Raw genomic sequence first — 24,603 nt, forward strand, 5'->3', positions numbered from 1 at the left:
CAATGAATATTCAGGACTGAGTTCCTTTAGGATTGACTGGTCTGATCTCCTTGCAGTCTTATAGAAGTAATATATAAGAAGTCTTATAGAAGTAATCACAAGTCTGAGACCAATAGGTATTATTTAACTTTAGGGGAACTGTTTTGATTTCTGTCTTGCATGACCATTGGTTCTCTTTCACGAATCACTAATTGAGGTCTCCCAGGTAAATGAGATCCTCAGTCAAGGTTTATTAACTAAGTTAAGAGAATTTTATCATCCCTGGAGTCAGGCCACCATCCACTCTCCAGTGCTTTATGGATGACCTCAGAGAAACGTCTGTCATCCTTTTCACTTGCTTCAACCTCTGACTTAAACCCTCATTCTATGGGAAAGACATAGACGCTCACACTTTGGAGGCTTTACCTCTGAAACAACCACAACACACAACTCACCCCAGTTATCCTCTTCAAGAGGGGAGAACTCATTGGCTCCTGAGGCCAGGGACCTTGCCCTTCTTGCCACCTCTATGTCCCCAGCACACAGTAGGGTGGTTACACCTATCTGTTGAATGCATAACTGAAAAAACAAATATCTGAAGGCCTAGATCTGCAGTCACTTTGTTAACCACCACATAATTTTATTCTCTCATTCATCTCACACACAAGAGTGGTAGTATCCTCATTTCATAGAAAACTGATACACTACAGAACTAAGTGACGTGCCCAGAGTAAACAACAGAACCAGTATTCCGAGCCAGGTTAACCGCATTCTGAATCCCAAGTCACCACTCCAGTTTCTCTCAATTATATTCCAAGAAGTGTGATGCCCAAGAGAAGTTCACAGATATGCCTTGTGGGGGGTGAGGGTTGGGGGAGAGTGGTACCCAGGCAGGTGTAATTAGGGACCACTGTGCATGATATTCAATTCTCAGTGAATATCACTGTATCAAAGGATCACAAAAGACTTAAAGGAACCCCGATAGCTTTAAACCTGAAGACTCATGACCCTGACTGATCCCACCTTGGGAACTCATTAAAGGACATCCTTCCCAACCTTCTGGAGACAGCAGTGCTTCCCGGGGCACTGTGGGAAGTCTGTACCATGTCACGACATCTATCAAGGCTGCCACTGCAACTTGCATTCAAGAGATGCCGCTGATAGCAGGCCACGCCACTCTGGAAAAACTTAAACTTTCTGGACTCCTTATTCATAATCAGTAGAGTGAATGTCTTAGGCAAAAGAATCTATAAGGTCACTCCTAACTTTAAAATCCAAAATTGTCCCTAGGGTTTAACTGCTCCAGGCTAAAGTTCCTTAAGTGGATTTGTACTTTGAAGAGTGTGTCAGTTTTCAAATCAGCTATGTTCTAAATATTTTTGCATCAGTTGTTTGAAACTCAGAATCTATTTTCTCACAGACACATAGTAGCCATGAGTGCCAAACCAAACCATGACCATCAAGTCTAATTAACAGTCCCGGTGAAAACTGCGCACACACAACATAAAACATCAGAAAACTGTACTCAGATATCGGCAGTTACGTTAAAGTGAAAAGTACAAAAATTTGTTTTAAATAATGGCTCTAAAGAAAATGCAATTTTAATTTTATAGAGTTTCTGAAGGGGCAAAAGAAATATTTTCAAATGTGCTGGAAGGTGATTGTACTGGATTAAGATTGCCTGCTCTTCTTTTTTCCATTCACTTTAAAATGCAGAGCTTCCCTTGAGACAAGAGTATTACCATCCCTATACTTAGTGCTCATCAACCATGACCTGTGAGTGGACCAAAAAAAACAAAAAGAGTTGGTAAGGTAGAGAGTGAAGTCATTTACAGGGAAAGGGTTAAGGGATGTTGTGAAAACTGTTTCCTAAGCAGGTCCATGGCAGTAATTATTAAACAGGATAAACAGGGAGTAGGAGAGAGAGCAGATTTAGGGAAGTGGAAGGTAAGAGAGAAAGTGTACATCTGGTTGTGGATCATTTAAGAGCCTACAAACTGATATTATAATTCAGGAAACATAGTACAACATCACCTTTGATATATTGTATACCACTGTCCCTATAATTTCAGACAGACCTGTGTTATTTTACCAGCAAATAGAGTTCATTCAAATGGTGAACATATACTTAAACTGAATACCTTCTAATAGATGCTTTTGTTGAGTGATTATGCTCATACAGGCTATGACTGATTAAAGAAAATGAACGCCATATAGCTACTACCTTTTATGATTCTGTTTACATTTGCATTTTTCTGCTTGCTTGAAATCTCAGACTCAGTGGTTTCAAGAAGCAGCATGCTTTCCTGATTAAGGACACAAGTTTGAAGCCAAACTTCTAGAAGTTAAATTCAGTGCTTCAGTTGACCTCTCCTTAGCTTCCCTGTCAGTAAAATGTGGGTGATGATGACACTGCCTATTCCCCTGGGCCTGATGGAAATGAACTAAATTCATACACGAACAGTGCCTGGAATGACGCTTGGTACATGGTAAGTGCTCAAAATGCACGTGCCATCGTTATGGGTGTGTTTTAAGTCACTTCAGTCATGTCCGACTCCCTGCGACCCTATGGACTGTAGTGCACCAGACTCCTCTGTCCATGGGATTCTCCAGGCAAGAATACTGGAGTGGGTTGCCATGCCCTCCTCCAGGGGATCTTCCTGACCCAGGATCGAACCTGTGTCTCTTGTGTCTCCGGCATTGGCAGGTGGGTTCTTTACCACTAGCGCCACCTGGGGCCATCATTATACTGGCATATGAAATATAAAAATCAACAAAGCTATATATTAAATGTTTCTCTGCATATTACTAAAAGAAAAATGTAGGGTACAGAATATCTTTAAGGAAAAAGAAAACTAATGAAAAGTATACATACTTGAATATGAAAAAACAAGTGCTCAGGGTACGTGCTATGTCTACGTTTATAGAAACAAGAAGCTCTGCTGGAAGAAACTAAGGCTAGGGAAGATGAAGGCGGTTTTATTCTTTTCTGTAAACCCTTGTGGACCTTTGTAACTTTGTCCATGCTCATTTATTATTATTCAATACATTTTAAACATATTCATTAAACTTAAATTTATTTTGACTATGAAGCTAGAAATAAAATTGATAGCCATTAATCATCAATATCACCTCTGCTGCTACTGCTAAGTCGCTTCAGTCATGTCTGACTTTGTGCGACCCCAGAGACAGCAGCCCACCAGGCTCCCCCGTCCCTGGGATTCTCCAGGCAAGAACACTGGAGTGGGTTGCCATTTCCTTCTCCCATGCATGAAAGTGAAAAGTGAAAGTGAAGTCGCTCAGTCGTGTCCGACTCCTAGCGACCCCATGGACTGGAGCCTACCAGGCTCCTCCGTCCATGGGATTTTCCAGGCAAGAGTACTGGAGTGGGGTGCCATTGCCTTCTCTAATATCACCTCTATTCAAAAGTTAATCCCAAACTCATCCATTAAGCCATACAATCCCAATTAAATGAAGTGGAGAGAAGGGAAACACATACAACTTTCTATGTCCTTTCCTCAACCATCTCCAATTTAAAAATTTAATCTATATGAAAGGATAAAGAAGTTGTGTACATATATACAGTGGAATATTAGCCATAAAAAAGAATGAATTTGAGTCAGTTCTAGTGAGGTGGATGAACCTAGAGCTTGTTATACAGAGTGAAGTAAGTAAAAAAGAGAAACACTAATATAGCATATTAACACATATATGGAATCTAGAAAAATGGTACTGATGAACCTGTTGGCAGGGTAGTAATAGAGAAAAGCAGAGATAGAGAACAGAGTTGTACACACAGCAGGGGGAATGAGAAGGTGAAAAGGATTCAGAGTAGCATTGAAACAGGTATGTTACCGTATGTAAAATAGCTAGCTAGTGGGAATTTGGTGTATGATGCAGGGAGCTCAACCCAGTGCTCTGTGACAACCTGGAGGGGTGGGATGGGCTGGGAGGTGGGAGGGAGGTTCAAGAAGGAGGGGACATATGTATACCTATGGCTGATTCATGGTGATGTATGGCAGAAACCAACACAACATTGCAAGGCAATTATCCTCCAATTAAAAAGAAAACTAGAAATAAAATTAAAATTTTTAATCTGTAAATGCTGATGTCCTTCAACTTAAACAAAGGAACTTATTATATTGATCTGTGTTAGTCACAAAGGATACTTAAGACTTTACAGAAATAATGACTCACTTAGCTACAAAAGAAGATGACATGATAAATGCCTGGGAGATATGTAAACTAATTAGCTCAATAATATATGCTTTCTGATCTTTATTATTTTTATACCAATTATCCATTATGTATATATATAAGAAAGAATGACATATTGGAATCCAAGTGTACTAAAACTGACTCTAAGGCATCCTGATTTCATGCCAGCTAACTGAAAAAATTAGTCAAACTAGTCATGAGGCACATGGGTGAATGTGAAAACAATGGATTTTTCACTTCCTAGAAACAAGTCTAAAATTCAAAGGTATGGCCACTGACAACATTCCTGGCAAGATTTTTTTTTTAAAGTGAATTTTATAATCTCAATAAGGTTAACACCACACATTCCTGGGGTCGGGGGCAGGGGGGTAGTGGATGACAAATAAATGCCATCAAGACAACCAAGCACAGGAACCCCAAACATCTGTTTTGTTTTCTCACATCTTAATAGCCTGGCTATTTTAGATACAAATATTTGTTTTGCTGACAATGTTTCCAAAATGCTAGTTCAAATTTTGTTGAAATAGTTGCTTTTTGAGCTGAACAAACTGCAAACACTTATGAAGTCTAGGAGGCATCTGTGGAAAGGAGCAAATATGGCCTCAAGTTTTGCAAAACAGTTCATGCAGCAAAATATAGGTAATATAGATGTGGCATTCATAGTGTTCCCTGCATTCACTGGGAAGATGGCCGGCAGTTTAGTTTTTCATCCCATCTCACCAAACTCCTGTTAGAGTTCAGAGCTTTCCTGCCACTTAGCACAAGAATGTCCCCCTGTTTTTCATGAGCTTTGCTCTACTTTCTAGGTCTTGGCAAGGATCAAAGCAGCAGAGGGAACAAATCGTTTCCCATGCATATTGAATTCCCTCTTATACTGATTTTTCCTCTGTCACTTGAAATTCAATATTGGCAAGATTCCTGTACATCACCTTAACCAGTAAATTGTCTGCATGCAGTCAAAGCATGAAAAGGTAGATTTCAACATTAAGGTTTTTGTAAGAAATTCAAATGAACAAATCCTTTGAAAAAGGAACTTTTCTATGTGATCCATGCTAAAATTCATAAATACATAATTAGCTTTTATTTCCATTTGATCTAAAATGATTATCATTTGGTTTTATCTCTCTCTGATTGCTTTGTACTACCCTAAAAATACAATGTTACAGGTGAATAGCCCTTTCATAAGAACGTGGCTTCAAAATTCCTGATCAACTTCAGTATTCAAGAGTTACATGCCCATTTTCCTCACCTGTAAAATGGAAACAAATAGTACTGACTTCATGGGTATGTTTATAAGATTACAAGTAATACGTTGTAAAGCTCTAAACACAGTAATTATACTTTTACTATGTATTATTATTATACTCACCGTCATAATAATTGTGAGATGTTCTAAGACTTTATGGACAAGAATAACGTTTTCAAGCCAATTTAATTAACTAATAGCACAGTAATTAGATTACAAATGAGTACTCATATTTTATTTATACATATATGAGTCATATAATAAAAATATTTTTTAAAGAATGGCTTTTCTTTTTAGAAAAGTCAATTTCAAAAGTCTCTTCGTGAATGACTCTCAAAGTGGTTAAATTATCTTTATCTCATTTTTTTTAAAAATGTATTCAGTTATGTTGGTAACAATATGACTTAAGATTTCAGGGTTCAGTTCAAGGAAAGAAAATATTCTTTTCATTTCAGTGGCTAAGAGACGATAGTATGAGAGCTTAGATGTTAGTATGAAAGGAAAACATCCTAAAAAGTCCTTTTCTTTTTTCTTACTCTATATGTTTTTAAACACAGAAGAAAAATCATTAACTCTGCAAAGAAAAATAGTTTTAAAAATAAAAACATGTTCTTTTAACATTTTAAAAGGTATTTAAAATGAAAGCCATGATTTAAAAAATAAAGTAATATTGGATTTAATTTTGATGTTATTTTACAGTATTATATTTGAGCAGAGTTCACTCTGACCAAAATTTTCTTATAGTAGATAATAGAATGTCAATGTATTATGTAATACCCTTCTCTCAGAAACAAAACACATTCTCTATCTAATTGGGAAGATGTGAATAACTGGATGGCTGTAATAAATGATATATACTGTGCACTATCAAATTTCTAAGATTTTTCTCCAGTAAAGTGTATATAAAATATATGTCTCTTCAGAAGGTAAGGTTTCAATGATAGTGAAAATAAAAATATTCTGAACTAAATGAAAATAGAAAAAACCTATCGAATATTGTGGGATGCAACAAAAGCAGTATTTAAAGGGAACTTCACAGTATTAAATGTGTATGTTAGGAAAGAAGAAATATTTAAAATCAATTATCTAACCTTCAAGCCTTAGAAAAGTAGAAAAAGAGGGGCAAATTAAATCAAAAGCAGAAGAAATCCTAAAAACCCTAAAAGTCAGTAAAACTGAAAATAGGAAAACAATAGAGAAAAATCAATAAAACTAAAAGCTGGCGAGAGGAGGAGAAGGGGATGACAGAGGATGAGATGGTTGGATGGCATCACCGGTTTGATGGACATGAGTTGAGCAAGCTCCAGGAATTGGTGATGGACAGGGAAGCCTGGCATGCTGCAGTCCATGGGGTTGCAAAGAATCGGACACACCTGAGCAACTGAACTGAACTGAAAAGTTGGCCCTTTGAAAAAACCAAAAAATTAATAAATTTCTAGTTGGGTCAACCAAGACAAAAAAGAGAGAAGACACAAATTTCTAATACCAGAAATAAAAGAGGGGTCCATCACTAGCAACTCTATGGACATTAAAAGGATAATAAAAGAATATTCTGAACAACTCCATGCCCACAAACTTTATAGATCATAACATAAGAGAAAACCTAGAGTTTGGCAATGAGTCTTCAGGTACTAAACCAAATGATGTTCCATGAGAGGAAAAAAAACAAAAGTTCATTCAAATTAAAAACCTCTGCTCTGCAAAAGATAATGCTAAGAATAAAAAGACAATATATAGACCAGGAGAAAGTATTTGCAAAAGTACATGTGATAAAGGACATATCTGAAATATACAAATAACTTTTAAAACTCAACAACAAAACGACCTGATTAAAAAGTGGGCAAAAGATCTGAACAGATACCTCATCAAAGAAGATACACAGAAGGCAAATGATTATACGAAAAGATATACTCAACATCATATTTCATTAGGAAAGTGCAAATTAAAACAATTAGACAGCAGAACACACCTATTAGAACGGCCCAAAGCTGAAGGCTGACAAACCAAATGCTAGTAAAGATGTGGAGCGAAAAGAACTCTCATTCGTGCCGGTAGAAATGCAAAATGGTACAGCCACTTTGAAAGACCTTTTGGCAGCTTCTTATAAAACTAAACATACTCTTACCATACAATCTAGCCATCAGACTCAGGAATTTTCCGAGACGAGTTGAAAACTTATGTCCATATAAAAACCTACATGAATGCTTACAGTAGTTTTATTTATAATTGCCAAAACTGGAAGCAACCAAGATATCCTTCAGTTGGGAGTGGGGAGGCTGGCATTGCTAGTTGAAGAGTAGGCACAATTTTTATGAATTCAGTAAGTTAATTAAAATTGTGTTGAATGATCAATTTCACTATACTTCTCAAGGTATATGGATTCTTACCTATCTCCAAATGATATACAATTTTTTAAGAGTGTCAATGCATGACTAACAAATTCCTCTTTTTAAAATGAATGCAAAGGCACTGGTTTTAGTTTTTAAAACTTGAAATTATGCTTTCACATTCAAATTATGTTATTTTTAATGTATGACACATGTCTACTTAAAGGAGGATACAGCTTTCAATATTTAACTACAAACATATTAAAATAACTTATGAGCTTAAGATTCATAAGGAAGTACATATTTGTAACAAATACTGCATAATATCATAGACTTGAAAGATGACTATCGTGCATATAAATTTTAAAATGTAGAATTAAAAATAAATGAGTCCTGCGAATTCCCTGGCTGTCGGTTAGGACTCCATGCTTCCATTTACAGTTTCAATCCACGATCAGGGAACTAAGATCCCATAAGTCATGAGGCATAGCCAAAAAAACAATAAAAATATAAACTCCTCAATTGAAAAAATGAGTCCTTACCTATTCATATTGAAAAAAGCCCTTACAAGGTCATCTTATTTGTCCATTATGATACAACAATTATATGAACAATAAAGAACGGATATCATGGAAGAACTCATGGATTGTGGATTCATCTGTTCTGTGTAATTCCATGAAACTGAAAGGCAGAAACTTAGTTATACATGAGATAATGACTAAAATTTAACTTTCCAGTATTGCAAAATACTGACTTTAAACCAAATAGACTATTAATAGGAAAAAAAACACTTGAAATAATTTCAACAAAAATAAACATGTTATTTTAACTACTGTTTCAATCTCAAAACAAAAATGTTACGGTATATGTAATAAATCATTCTTATAATTCTTTAGCTTAATGATTTTTACAGACTTTATCATCAACACTCTCTTGTCATCCATAATGTTCTATATGACTAGTAAGAAAGTAAAGTGAATGCCAAACAACTTAGGCTGAATCCACAGTCTTACTACAAATGTTTAAAAAAAAGATGAAAATTTCCTTGAATTTTTAAAGTAATCCACATTTCTTTTTCAATGTGTAAACTCACTGAACTCATTATGTAACACAAAAGGTTGATCCACTACACACACATTTTTAGTGGGAACTGCTGAATATTAAAAAAATCTGAAAAATATTATTTTTTCTCCACTTCAATTCATTCCTATTCTATAGCAATAAAGATATTGAAATTGAAATAAGTACCTAGAACACTAAGCATACATTCAAATAAAACCTAAAATAAATCATTTAATCTTAAAATAAAATTATATATACTTTTCAAAAATTATAATTTCACACTTTTTCCCATCTGGTGTGGCTTGCTGCCCACTAATCCCCTCTCTTTCACATGGCATCCCTTTTATAAACAAAATTCACTTAGAACAATGTCAAGTTTCAGACATAAAGTTTTATGATATGTCCAAATGGCCTTTTTATAAAGCTCTAATCAAACTTAATTTAAGAAACATGATTAAGTCTTCAGTTTGTTTTATACTGTGCTCTTCACAACCAAAATGTCATTAATTAAGTAAAATTATTCAGCTGTCTCCTTTTCTCAGTATCTTATTCCACAGACCCTAAAGAGTTTTTCTGTTTCACATTCACATATCTGTCCTCATTTCAAAGTTCCTTTTGGTCCTCAAGAACCTTTCATGACCCAGAAGATACATGTAAAAACACAAGTTATCTCTAAATTTCAACAAACCATTATCTCTCCTCTTGATACCTACATGAAGTCAATGTGACAAGGAGAGACAGCAAAGTTCTACAGTAACTTCTACCAGACATTCAATTCCTTTTATAACAAAGTTTACTTAAGTGTGGTTATATAGATGTGAAGTCTAATTAAAATGCAGAAAAATACATATATGAGGTTCTATGAATACTGTTTTTATATATGTGAACTGAGTGAATATTATATCAAGCTACTTTTTAAAACTGAAGTATAGTCCATTGACAATACAATGTTAGTTGCAGGTGTACAGCACAGTGATTCAGTAGTAATATATACACACACACACATATATCTATATATTTAGCACAGTGATTCCATCTTATTTATATATGTCTTTTATATTATATATTCTTCTTCAGATTTTCTTCCCTTATAACTTATTACAAAATATTGAGTATAGTTTTCTGTGCTTTGCAATAAATAGGTCCTTATTACTTATCTACTATATATACAGTAGTGTTAATCCCAGCCTCCTAATTTCTTACTTCTCCAACCTCCACTTCACCCTCTGGTAACCATAAGTTTCTTTTCTATGTCTGTGAGTCTCTTTCTGATCTGGAAATAAGTTCATCTGGATTTTTTTCTTAAGTTTCCACATATAAGCCATGTCATAAAATAAAAGCTCATTTTTTTCTTAAATAAAGGTAACTGGAATATGATAATCAAGATAAACATGTCTAGAGTTGAGATATGCAGCAGAAACTGTATTTATAGTTAGCTGGAATACAAGATTAAGAATGATTTAACTTCCAGAATGATTTAACTGATTTCTTGAACAAAACAGTGTCTACACCCATTTAAGAGAAAAAGTAGAATGATTAAACACTTAAAGGAGTTTTAAGGAGGATCATTTGCTAAGATTTACAAGGTAAACCTACAGTCAAAATTTAAATCAGCATCTATCACATAAAAGTTTTTTCTCCCCATGATTTGGGATAACCACTGAGAATTAACACTCTGATCACGTCATAGAAGTGAGTTACAATGAAAGACCATTTTAATATGACTGACTGGGCTCTGGCTTTAGGAGTAAAAGGCAAAGGGAAAAAACTCACGGCTTCTTTAAGGATAATAGTTCACTTCTAATCTATGAAAGGAAAGATTATATTTGTAAAAAGTTAAGAATGCAGGACTTCAGTGGTGGTAGAGTGGTTAAGACGCTGCACTCCCAATGCAGGGAGCCTGGATTCGATTCCTGGTCAGGGAACTGGATCTCACGTGCACAACTAAAAGATCCGGTGTGCTGCAACTAAGATCTGGCACAGACAGACAGACATTTTAAAAAGTTAAGAATGCAAGAAGTACAAGAGGATATGTAAGAAACCCAGGTGGAGGCCAATTCAGAAAATTAAGCATACACTATTAAGAGTTCCAGAAAAAATTAACGGAGGGGAAGAAGTATTAAAGACACAGTAGGCAGACTTCTGGAGATAGAGTTTCATTTAAAAGGGCCCATCAAATGTACACTTGCTCCTTAAGAAAAGCTATGACAAGCTTAGATAGCATATTAAAAAACAGAAACATCACTTTGCTTTCAAAGGTCCATCAAGTCAAAGTTATGGTTTTTATAGTAGTCATGTACAGATGTGAGAGGTGGACCATAAAGAAGGTAGAGTGCCAAAGAAATTGATGCTTTTAAACTGTGGTGCTAAAATAGAGAGCCCAGAGACATATCCACGCACCTATGGACACCTTATCTTCGACAAAGGAGGCAAGAATATACAATGCAAAAAAGACAATCTCTTAACAAGTGGTGCTGGGGAAACTGGTCAACCACTTGTAAAAGAATGAAACTAGAACACTTTGTAACACCATACAGAAACATAAACTCAAAATGGATTAAAGATATAAACGTAAGACCAGAAACTATAAAACTCCTAGAGGAAAACAGGCAAAACCCTCTGATATAAATCACAGCAGGATCCTCTATGACTCACCTCCCAGAGTAATGGAAGTAAAAGCAAAAATAAACAAATAGGATCTAATTAAACTTAGAAGCTTTTGCACAACGAAGGAAACTATAAGCAAGGTGAAAAGACAGCCTTCAGAATGGGAGAAAATAATAGCAAACGAAACAACTGATACAGAATTAATCTCAAAAATATACAAGCAGCTCCTATAGCTCAATTCCAGAAAAATAGATGACCTAATCAAAAAATGGGCCAAAGAACTAAACAGACATTTCTCCAAAGAAGACATACAGATGGCTAAAAAACACATGAAATGATGCTCAACATCACTCATTATCAGAGAAATACAAATCAAAACCACAATGAGGTACCATCTCACACCAGTCAGAATGGCTGCGATCCAAAAGTCTACAAACAATAAATGCTGGAGAGGGTGTGGAGAAAAGGGAACCCTCTTACACTGTTGGTGGGAATGCAAACTAGTACAGCCACTATGGAGAACGGTGTGGGTATTCCTTAAAAAACTGGAAATACAACTGCCATATGACCCAGCAATCTCACTGCTGGGCATACACACCGAGGAAACCAGAATTGAAAGAGACCCGTGTACCCCAGTGTTCATCACAGCACTGTTTATAATAGCCAGGACATGGAAGCAACCTAGATGTCCACTGGCAGACAAATGGATAAGAAATCTGTGGTACATATACACAGTGGAATATTACTTAGCCATTAAAAAGAATACATCTGAATCATTTCTAATGAGGTGGATGAAACTGGAGCCTATTATACAGAGTGAAGTAATGAAAAACACCAATACAGTATACTAAAGCATATATATGGAATTTAGAAAGATGGTAACGATGACCCTATATGCGAGACAACAAAAGAGACACAGATGTATAGAACAGTCTTTTGGACTCTGTGGGAGAAGGCGAGGGTGGGATGATTTGAGAGAATAGCATTGAAACATGTATATTATCATATGTGAAACAGATCACCAGTCCAGGTTTGATGTATGAGACAAGGTGCTCAGGGCTGGTGCACTGGGATGACCCTAAGGGATGGGATGGGCAGGGACGTGGGAGGGGGTTCAGGATGGGGAACACATGTACACCCATGGCTGATTCATGTCAATGTATGGCAAAACCCACTACAATACTGTAATACTCCAATTAAAATAAATTAAAAAAAATAAACTGTGGTACTGGAGAAGACTCTTGAGACTCCCTTGGACTGCAAGGAGATCAAACCAGTCAATCCTAAAGGAAATCAACCCTGAATGTTGATTGGAAGGACTGATGCTGAAGTTCCAGTATTTTGGGCACCTGAAGCAAAGAGCCAACTCATTGGAAAAAGACTTTGATGCTGGGAAAGATTGGGGGCAGGAGAAGGGGATAACACAGGATGAGATGGTTGAATGGCATCACTGACTCAATGGACATGAGTTTGAGCAAACTCTGGGAGATAGTGAAGGACAGGGAAGCCTGGCATGCGGCAGTCCATGGGGTTGCAAAGAGTGGGACATGACTTAGTGGTTGAACAACAACAACCAAATATTGTGAAGTACAAAAAATGCCCACTCTCAGAAACATTGTTATAAAATCCACAGTAGGTCATGAGTGGGAAAGGGTAGGCCAAAAGAATCACTATCTTCCATGATTGATCCTTAGAGGCTATTTGATTTTTTGAAAAACATTAACTAGTTCATGATGATAAACATTAAATTCAAGATGATGTCATTTATATTCATATGTCAACACTTTAGTTAAAGTTACAGTTAAGCATCCTAGCTAAATGTTTATAATTATACATCCAAAAAGCTACATATATACCCTGAAAATGGAGTACATGTACAACTAAATAAAATCTCATGTATTTTTACATGAGATCATATCTCATCTTATTTCATGTAAGTTTCAAGTTTATAACTTCATATGAAAGCTTTTAAGTAAATAAGTAAAAATAAAATTAATGTCACAATCATGCTGCTTGACTAAAGGCCTTGCTAAAACTTGCCAAAAGTGTGCAACCATTGTCATGAATATATGATTGTAGAAAAATGCATTTAAACCATCAGAAATACAGCCTGCAGAACTAATCAAGGCAAGTCATTACCTGCTGCGGGATCTGTAACTGCTTGGCTGGTAATGCCGGATGGTGGCTCCTGAAGCTGGTAAGTGGCATTTGTGGACGGCGTTGTTGGGCTGCTGTTGCTACTCGTCATGTAATGTGCTGGATACGGTGAGCTGTTATAATACTGTGCATACTGACCCTGGCCGAAACTGGGATAAGATGGATAGTCCTACCAAATTAAACCACACAAGAACAACCAGTCAGAACACAGCTGCTGCTTTCTTACATTTCAGAGTATAACCGTAAATACGTTTGCATCTCTGTCTTCTCTGAATTCACAAAGCAACACACAAGCACACACTGACTGAAATGCGCAGACATGCAAACCAATTTTAGGTAAGATTGGATTCCCTCTTCATATTTCTTCTATTTCAGGTTGCATTATTAGGTAAAGTTTAACCAATCTGAAAACCAAATGACTCACCATATAGGACTGCTAAAGACATTTTTTCAAGAGCAAAAAAATCTATCAGAAAGCTTAAGAAAGCTCTTGATTTTCTTCATATAAGAAAATCAGCTACTGCACTTTTTTTTTAATTTCAGAAGTCAACCTGGCTTTTAAAATTACCTGCTGTGAGCTGTTAAATCCAGAGGAATTTGTGAGTGAATTATTTCCTGTATATAATCCTGATGATGTTGTAAAACTGCTACCTAAAACAAAATGAAAAGAAACATGGGTGACTAAGCCATGTGGAGTAATGTGTCTACAGAAAATTATTATTTAGATAAAGCAGAGCTGGGGTTCATAGAAATGCATTTGGTTTATCTTGAAACCAGAATAAATTGCCATAGCTAAAATTCTGGTTTCATAAAACGGCTGACACTTTTAGTATCACTATACAACTGAGAGTTCATAAGTAAAGAGGTTTAAATTTCTAAGGACATGAGGAACTCAAACTATGGATGAAATTATGTATTTGTGTAAAAATATTAGATACTTAGCTTTCCATTTCAATTTGTAAAATGCACAGAATTTTCACATCTTTACATTAAATATGATTATTGTAAAGTAGTGGGATCAGATTAGATGATCTTTAAAATTCCTGCTAGCTCAAAAACTATGATGCTACTTCCAAAAGTTCAAGATGCTTTCCAACTGGTACTTGTTATCTGAATGGCCCATGGAAAAAGCTGATTATTTTATTTCACAGAAGAGTAAATGGAAACACTTAAGAGTATCTGATAAAACAAAGATCAGAGAGGAACATGTGCTGTGTAGGTAATACTCTATTTGTCGAATGTCTCTGTGCTAAAAAACAAACAGCAGAGTTGTGCAGGATTCAAACCAAAAAGCAAATCTTAGTTTTCTCCTTCAACAGATTTACCATCTTTTTGTTTAATCATGTAAAGCAACAATATACTGTTTTTTTTTTTTTTTTTGAAGTATAATTGATTTACAATGTTGGGTTAATTTTTGCTGCACAGCAAAGTGACTCAGTTTTATATATATACATACCTTCTTCTTTATATTCTTTTCTATTATGGTTTATCTCAGGATATTGAATATAGTTCCCTGTGCTATACAGTCGGACCTTATTCACTCATTCTATATAAACAGTTTCCATGTGCTAATCCCAAACTCTCAATCGATAGCTCGCTCACCCTACATTCCCCTTGGCAACCGCAAGTCTGCTCCACGTCTGTGAGTCTGTTCCTGTTTCGCAAGTAGGTTCATTTGCATCATATTTTAGATTCCACATATAAATCATATGATTGTCTTTCTCTTTCTTACATCCCTTAGTATAATCTCTAGGTCTGTCCATGTTGCTGCAAATGGCATTATTTCACTCTATTTTATGGTTAAGTAGTATTCCATTATGTATGTGTGTATATGTGTGTGTGTGTATATTCAGTTCAGTTGCTCAGTTGTATCCAACTCTTTGTGACCACATGGACTGTAGCATGCCAGGTTTCCCTGTCCATCACCATCTCTCTATATATACATATATATGTATGTATGTATGTATACACACACACACACACAGCCCATCTTCTTTATCCATTCATGTCAATGGACACTTAGGTTGTTTCCATGTCTTGAATATTGTGAATACTGCTGCTATGAACATAGGGGTGGCATGTATCTTTAATAATATACTATTTTTGACTATCATTTTAGTGAAGATTTTTAAAAGGCCAGGGATTAGCAAATGTATAAAAAAATGGCATTTGAACACAAAACAAATTAAATAAGACAAGCTACTGGGCTACTTGGTCATAGTCAAGAATTTTATATACCGTTTTAACCCAGTAATTATATTGCTAGGCTTTTACTCTTAAAAAAAAAAAAATATCATCTATACTACAAGGTAGTTAGCAAAGATGTTCTTCAGTGTTGTTTCTAATAACCAAACACAGAAAGTAACCCCGAGTCCTTAATAGACATTATTCAGAAAATGGAATATCATGAAGCTGTTGAAATAGTATCATAATGACATTTAACAACATGGGAAATAGTTGCATACTAATTTTTTAAAACAAAAACTTAAGCAATGAAGATGTTCTTTGTGATCTCATTTGCAACATTTGAACAGCATAGAGTATTTCTGAAAAGCACAAAAGTCTATGGAGGGGTGCAATCTATGGTCACAGAATATTTGTGGAGCCAATGATCATTTTAAAATTTTCTACTCAGAACCTGTGTTACTTTTGTAAATAGAAAAACCATTTTTAAAAATAAAACTTGCAGCAAATGAGCAGTCTAGGCAGTAAATGTGTTGGTGGTTTAAGGAGGATGTCTTCAGTGTGAACCACCTATTCACAGATGCCTTCAGGTATGACGTGCTAGTTAATATACATTAATTATGTACTTGCTTACTGAACATTTAAGTATTGGCCAAAGAGTCAGAAAACCGTAGAGTTTCCAGCTCATTACTTATGAGCTGTTTGGACTCTGGACAAATCACCTAACTGCTCTAAGATATAATTTCCCTAGCTGCAAAAACTCTATTTCATAGGCTTCTTAAACAGATCAAATGAAGTTTTGGAAAATATAACGAACAAGCCATAGTAACACACAAATGTTCAGAACCATTACTGTTTATTCCAGTAAAACTTTCTAAAATTCTCTACTGTATTTATGTATCTTCTCCCTCTTTTGACTTTCCCAAACTAGAGAAGTATGGCAATATCTTGCATATCTAAAATTATTTTATCAAGTATCTACACACTTTGAAAAACCAGTCAAGGACTCGCTATTTTTATTAAGAAAAGAAAATATTTCCTAAGGTACTTTTAAATGTTATCACAGAATCATGTTTGAGGTTTCGTTTGTAAATTTTAGGAAGACCAGGTGTTCAAAGTTCCCAGAACACCCATTATAGAAAAGCAGAAAGTTCTCACACAACTAATACGTATTCCACCATTCAAAAGTAGGAGTATCACTAGGTAGGTTTTTCATATTGTTCATCTGCATGTGGCAACCACACAGTCATTAAAAAAGTATTGAATACTGGGCTCATGGTGATAAATACATGAGGAAAGAAGAATGATTAAGATACAGGCATGGACCTCTAGGGCTTATCAGGTTAACATTAGCTTTTTTTTTCTTTTTAAACAATGGACTTCCTGGGCATATGTATTCCTTCTATATATCTATGTATCAGGGAAAATTAATATTAAATCTATATATCTATATAAATATATGACAAACTTATAACGGACATTTAAAAAATTCCTTGTAAAAAACTCAAATTTATTGTGGATAAGAGTGTGACTATCAATACTTTTCAAACTTTACTACACACATTTGATAGAAAAAATTACTCTGGGTTATGACTTGTGACTTTCATTTCGACTACACATTTTTGGGTTTGACTTGCTACTTTTATTTATACTACAAATTTTTGAACAGTAAATACTGACCTCAATAATCCCCATCCACTGAGAAAATGAATAAGATATAGAAAATATATTTTTAAAATGGATGTTTTTGTTCCATAACTTATTCCCTGGAACAAAGTAGAAAAGACCATGGAAGCTCTACTGGCACATATAGGCCACTGGGGTCTGACCATGTAAATCACAGCTCAGTACTCTTAATGGTACCCAAGTGACTTCCCAGACTTCATGCTACTTCAGTGACTGTACATTAGCTGGAATTCACCATAAGTTACACTCATTTACTGGCTGACTGCAGGCTGAGATTCCATTCCGTTTCACATGCAGGAGCAGGAGTTTAACGGCACTCCAGTGGCCTACGAGACTTAATGCAACTTCCACAAGGATCTATGTCAGGCAAAGGCAGACAAGCTGGGGAGAATCAGGCTCAGGCAATATTCATTTTTAACCCCCAGAATCAGACCAGTAGGGCCTCCCCACCCACCTCCATGTGTGACAGAGAGCTGCTCAACTTTTAGTCCAGGCCACCAGCACTGGATGTCTTCAAGAACCTCCTTTCCTAGCTTCCTGCCCAGCTTCTGGCTCCCTCGAGCTCATTCTCCACACCAGCAGTAGAATACTTTCTCTAAGGTACACATTTCATCTTCTTACTCCCCTGTTCAAAAAGTAACGCCCCCCAATACCCTCAGGATCAAATTCAAACTTATCAGGGCTTATTTATTAGGCCCTACCTGAGCTTCCCTGGTGGCTCAGATGGTAAAGAATCTGCTTGCAATGCGGGAGACCTGGGTTCAATCTCTGGGTTGGAAGATCTGAAGGCGGGCATGGCAACCCACTCTAGTATTTTTGCCTGGAGAATCCCCACGGACAGAGGAGCCTGGTGATTACAGTCTATGGGGTCGCAAAGAGTCGGACATGACCGACAACTTAAGCACAGAACAGCACGTGGTGTGAATTCAGTCTCTTAGATTTCTCCTGTCTCTTCCTAGGAATGCTGACCACACACCCACACAGATACACACTGCAGCCTCACACATAATTTCTTATACTAAGAAAGGAATCACACTCATCAGGCATTTACAGAATGGAAGTTTCTCAGAGACTGTTGTGGGTATTGTGGCCCTTGAGCTGGGCTAAACAAAGCTCACAGGGAACAAACAAAGTGAAATAAAAGTCCCTCAGTCATGTCTAACTCTTTAGGATCCCATGGACCACAGTTCACCAGGCTCCTCTGTCCATGGAATTCTCCAGGCAAGAATACTGGAGTGGGTTGCCATTCCCTTCTCCAGGGGATCTTCCTGACCCAGGGATCAAACCTGGGTCTCCAGCATTGCAGGCTGTTTCTTTACCATCTGAGCCACCAGAGAAGCCCCAGGGAACAAAGTGTCCCACTCTAATAGCTGATCTGATTCAGACTGGGTACCAGTACGACCAGATGAATTTCACCAAAGCTTAGAACACCAAAAAGCAAAGGCAAAACAGCAAGGACAATACTCCCAAAAAAGCTTCTGTGTGTATAGCTACTAAACCCACTTCCTACTCTACACAGGCCTGGGAGACAAGACACAATTGTGCAGAAGGCTGCCATGTACCACACTTAGGTATGGATGGTGCAGGGGAGAAAGGGCGAGACATGACCAGGAAAAACAGACTCCCTTCTTCCATTAGGATCCATCCTCTAAGACAGCAGACCCGAACCATTTTGGCACCAGGGACTGGTTCCATGGAAGATAATTTTTCCACAGACCTGGGGTGGGGGGTGGATTATTTCAGGATGATTCAAGTGCATTACATGTATCTTGCACTTTATTTCTATTATTATTATATCAGCCCCACTTCAGATCATCAGATGTTAGATCCCGGAGGTTGGGGACCCCTGCTTTAAAATAGTTTCTGTCCGATTCATAAGTCTTCATTTACAATGTTAGATCACAGAATTAGGCTTAGTATTGAGAATTCATTTATCAAAATAAAATACAGAAGTATTTTCCTTTCTAGACACAAATGATTTTACATGAAAAGTCATCTCCAGATAAAAAGAGAACAGAAATATTCTATGATAAATTGTTTGACATTTTATGTAACATTATATCATTAAAATTCCCCAAAGTAGAAAGAGCTACCATTTAGAACCCATTATTTCTCACTCAAGGAGTTTGACAGAGTTTGGTTCAAATGGAGCTCCAATAATGCTCAATATTATTCTTGGTAGAGTTGGGAATTAAGTTACCTTCCGAGCAGGGTGGCAGTGGGACACTTTCTTTCCCATTAGTGAAAAGGAAAATCTTACCTGTTTAAATAGTTTATTATTGTTAAAAAAAAAAAATCATAGCCATTATTCTTTTCTGGCAGGGAGAGGAGAAATTCCTTTCCTGACTAGAACACTGGAAAAATCTTTCCTTTCAGAACATCTCTAAGACAAAATTAATATTCATTCCATTGTTGTTGTTTTTTTTTTTTTTTCTATTTTTTGGCTGAACTGCACAGCATGTGGGATCTTAGTTCCCAAACCAGGGATTGAACCCATGCCTCCATTCATTGAGAGTGTACAATCTTAACCACTGGAGCACCAGGGAAGTCCCTCCATTGCCTTCTTTTTAAAGTTAAGAACTTTTATATTCTGAATGGAAAGATTATATATGTTATGGAAATAAAAACTTTTCAAATTAGTTCAGTCCACAGCATGTATGGGCACATCTAATTACAGGCACAGTTACTATCCTAGAGGGTACTGTGGACCCAAAGAAGCCAATGTCATGAGTCTATCCCTTGAGGAAAGTTTAAAAACACACAATCTCATGAAAACACCACTATGAAATATCAGCTTGTGTTACCTATGTAGGCACTGTTAAGTTCTGACAGGGAGCTGCTCAGTCAATGAAATGAAAACATCTAGTTTGACTCGGAAGGACAATACACAGAAAATACACAAAGAATGTCAAGAAGGGTACTCTTGGCTGGGGGTGAGGATAAACTATCCAGAGGAGAAGATCCAAGAGTGAGAGGTTTATAGCCCAGGAGAAAGAGAGACTCAAGAAGGGTGACAGAAGTTTCCTGATCATTTAAGAAAAGAATAACAGTTTAGGAAAAGAAATGACATTCTTTATCAGAAAAACCCAGGGATCTGAATGTTGATCATACTATATTAGGACATAGGAAATGTTATGATTTCTGATTCTCCTTTTAAGGATTGCAGGAGGTGGGGGAAGCTGTTATAAATGCAAAGATACAACTGGAGCTGGAAAAGGGGAGTTGGGGTTGGAGGTGCCCAGGGGAGGAATATGCTGATCTAGCTACTTCCTAAGGCTTGCCCGTCCACAGCTCACTACATGAATTCAGGATGTTATCCTGAAAACTCATTCACTGTTGCTCCTCTTACTTAATGCTTCCCTCTATCAGTCCCCATTTCCCATCTTTACGATCTGGCTAAAGTCCTGTCTTCCCAATCAGCTTTCCCAGACAGTTCTTCTCTGCATTGACTTGACCTCTGGGAACGTGAGCTCAAAAATAATTGATACCATTGTTCTTGTACTAAACAAGCCTTCATTGGTCTTGTTTTCATAATGACAAGTTCCTTAAGTACATGTGTTATATTTATTCACCTGGCTCACATGAAGAGGGCTTCCCAGGTGGTATAGAATTTGTCTACCAGGCAGGAGACGTGGGTTCGATCCCTGGGTCAGGAAGATTCCCTAGAGAAGGAAATGGCAACCCACTGCAGTATTTTTGCCTGGAAAATTTCAGCGGACAGAGGAGCCGGCAGGCTACAGTCCAGGGTATTGCAAAAGAGTTGGCACAACTTAGTGACTAAACAACAATAACATGTGGAGAAGAAGAAACTGTGTTCATTTCAGGCCTTTGAAGAGCTTCATGGAGGCTCCAGCAGGAGACAGAACTAGTTATTTGAGAGTTCCAATTCAAGATGGTAATGACAACAGCATCCAGAGACGACACAACTCTCATAATTAGGTATAGGAAGAATGGAAACCTTTCCACAATTTTTTTTTTTAATATGGTGAAGGTAGAAGGCCATTTAGAAGGGGGATCTGAAGGCCCAACAGACAAGAGGAAAGAAAACACCTCTCAAGTTCCTTATTTATTCGGCAACAAAAACAACAGTGGGGAAAGGAAAAAATAACCATATAGCAATTGTTTATTTCTCAGGCTTTTATCAAGAGGACACACACTTTGCTTATTTCTTTTAAACTAGATGGTGGTGTGTAAAGGCTTATCTTTAAAAAGCAGATTATAATTACTACTTCAGATACAAATTATATGAAGAATATTAAATGCAGGGCCTATAAGCACCTTCTGGAAGGATTTAAAATGTCTGAGTTTCCAGAAAGAAAATCCCACAGAGTTTAAAATCCAATAAAATCTTAAACTGACTAAAGCATCATGAATTTTGAACAGCTCATAAAATCTCACTGATCTAGCTCAGTCAGATATCGATGTATCATCAGTGCATACGTGCTAAGTCACTTGAATCGTGTCCGACTCTTTGAGACCCTATGGACTGGTATCATGGGTATATGAATGAAAAGAAGGGACTCGGTTGCAAATGAAAAATTTCAAATTCAGAATGCAGTAACATTCTGTGTGTTTACCATCCATTTATACTTCAGGATTTCCATATCCATTGTCTCAGGTTATTTCCCACATCAGTATGTGAGATAATAATTATTATTATGGGCCACCTGTCGCTTTCTAAAAAGCAGAGATAATGGTGATTTCCTGGCCCAAGAACCCTGAGTTAGGGAGTGGCCATTAACTCCACTTTCAGGCCAGTGTTCACCATTCTACCACACCAAATCCATCCTTTACGTGCTCTGACTCAGTAATGCTGAAGTGAGTTATAATATTGTGAAAAGTGGTATTTTTATTTTAGTTTTTAGTACTGAAGTAGAGTTGACTTACCATGTTGTGTAAGTTTCTGATGTACAGCAAAGTGAGTCACTTATATGTATATTAATACATATTCTTATTCATATTTTTTCCATTATGTTATTGTAAGATATTAGTTTCCTGTGCTATCCAGTAGGTCCTTGTTTATCTGTTTTGTATATAGTAGCTTGTATCTGCTAATCACTTATATGCAGAATCTAAAATATGATACAAATGAACTTGCTTACAAAACAGAAACAGACTCACAGAGGTAAGAAAACAAAATGAGGGTTACCAAAAGGAAAAGGAATAAGGGGGGGGTTGAAAAGTGGTATTAATTTTTGGCTACACAAACATCACTGACACACAAAGCGAGCGACAAGGGCATCTGAGAAATTTTTCATAAATGAATCTGGAAACAAACGATCTCATTTCTAAAAGACTTCTTCATTATAACTCTTTTGAAGCTGGTAAATAATTTTAAAAGTAAATTATACAGTCACCCAAAAGATAGTGTATCAGAAAGACTGGCTTTCTTCTTGTCACCATGAGGGGTTCCTACAGGGAAAGGGTGGTGGTCTCGTCAACCGTAACAAACAAGAAACAGTTCTGCTAGGAGACCCTGTGTGGCCACCCGGTTCTATAGGTGCTAAGCAATTATAGTTTAAAACTAAACTGATCCTTCCAAATCTTTATTAATAAATCCTAAGTACTTTTCATAGTTAAGAACCCAGTCTATGTTGATTTATAACATGATTTAAAATGATAAATCAACATTTTGTGTGTGATTTAACCTAGAGAACACTGCCCAGCTATAACTTCAAAAAAGTTCCAAAAAAAAAAGGTAACATATAGGTCAAAGGTCTACTTCACAGAGAACAAGGACTCGCATTAAAAACCAGAATCCCAGCCAACATAAGAATGCTGGAACCTGCAGGGGCCTGTCTGTACTTACCATGTTTTAGAGCATTTTCTAGCACTTACTCAGCAAGCAGGATGCTATTTGTCCCCCGTGTATTTTCACAAAAGTCCATTTGCTTTTCTTCCCTGGCCTCTTTGCCATGGGCTATGTCCATCATCAGGCGCGATCTATGTGGCAGAAGTCAGCGCAGCTCCCTGGGGAAAGGCCTCTGAAGGCCAGATGGGCTACTTTTTAAAACCAAAGTTTTCTTCTTTTCTTATAAGAAGGATTTTAAAGGACCAAGCCAAGGACTATTCTTTTATATCTCAGTAATAATTTTTCTACGTCAAAGATAATTTTTAACTAATGTCATAAAGATGGCAAAGCCTTAATATTTACCTTTATTGATCTATTTCTCTATATTTTAATAAAAACCAGTTCATACAGACAAGAATGTGGATACTGATAACTAATTACTGCTATTACTGACTTCAAAAGATTTCCCTACAATTTCCAACATTTGTCACTTGAAATAACATAAGATGCCAAAATACGTAAAACCAAATATTACTGCTAAAAAATCAACTTAAGCAAGAAAAAAAAAATCTGCAATGCAAAAATTTCCACAAACTCAAATATAAATGTGAGCAGACTGGCAAAGCAATTAAGAGAAATTGTGAACAATCAGGGCGAGCTGAAATGGCAATTCTCCAATTATAACTTTCTTCTGTCACTTTATGCCAGAAAGTGCAAACTTCAAATGCTTTATCAGAGCAGATTATTAAAAAGGTTTAGTAAATACTTCCTTAAAACTGTATATTTGCAAGCTAGGAAAAATATCATTTCTATAGGTAATGGAAAAACTTTAATAGTATATTTTGCTAAGCCATTTTGAAGTTCTAAAAGCCTAATAAACTGAAAGACTTCAGCTATATATTCGAAAAACTACAGACAGGCAGACCAAAGAAAATCAGGGGGGTTGCCCTTATTAGATTATTATTGGATGGTTCCCACTTGATAACAAGCCCTAGAGCAAGTAAGCTTCTGAGAACTATGGAACTGTCACCCTTCCATGTCCCATTAGCAAACCTCTGTCCTTATTTATGGCCCTTCCTCACTGGGTGGGCCTCCAATCTCTTTAACAGAACAAACAACATTATACACTGAATACAAAGAGGGAGTTAGAATTTGCCGTTATTTTCTCCTCTAAGAGAGAGCAATAAAGCCTAAAAGAAAATAAACAAAGTAGGGTTTTGTGCATGTACATCTGTGTAGTCCCTCTCATCTACCTAGGCAAATCCTGACACCTTCTTGCTACAGAATGACAGAATGTCCCCCACCTCATTGCTATTCTGGGGCAATAAAGCACTCAGAAAGGCGTT

The 24,603-nt window shown here is 36.6% G+C and overlaps 1 protein-coding gene across 10 annotated transcripts in view; it reads right to left on the reverse strand.

Annotated features, from left to right (window-relative positions):
* EYA1 (EYA transcriptional coactivator and phosphatase 1) overlaps nt 1-24,603 on the reverse strand; it is a 374,117-nt gene that overhangs the window by 108,254 nt on the left and 241,260 nt on the right. For all 10 annotated transcript variants that reach the window (XM_027561164.1, XM_027561161.1, XM_027561162.1 and 7 more), the window contains 2 exons: nt 14,165-14,247; nt 13,579-13,765 (listed from right to left, as the gene is read on the reverse strand). In XM_027561164.1, coding sequence (XP_027416965.1) covers nt 13,579-13,765; nt 14,165-14,247 — 270 coding nt within the window. The remainder of the gene's footprint in view (nt 1-13,578; nt 13,766-14,164; nt 14,248-24,603) is intronic.

Source organism: Bos indicus x Bos taurus, chromosome 14 (genome assembly GCF_003369695.1).
Source record: "Bos indicus x Bos taurus breed Angus x Brahman F1 hybrid chromosome 14, Bos_hybrid_MaternalHap_v2.0, whole genome shotgun sequence".
NCBI classification, from domain to species: Eukaryota; Metazoa; Chordata; class Mammalia; order Artiodactyla; family Bovidae; genus Bos; species Bos indicus x Bos taurus.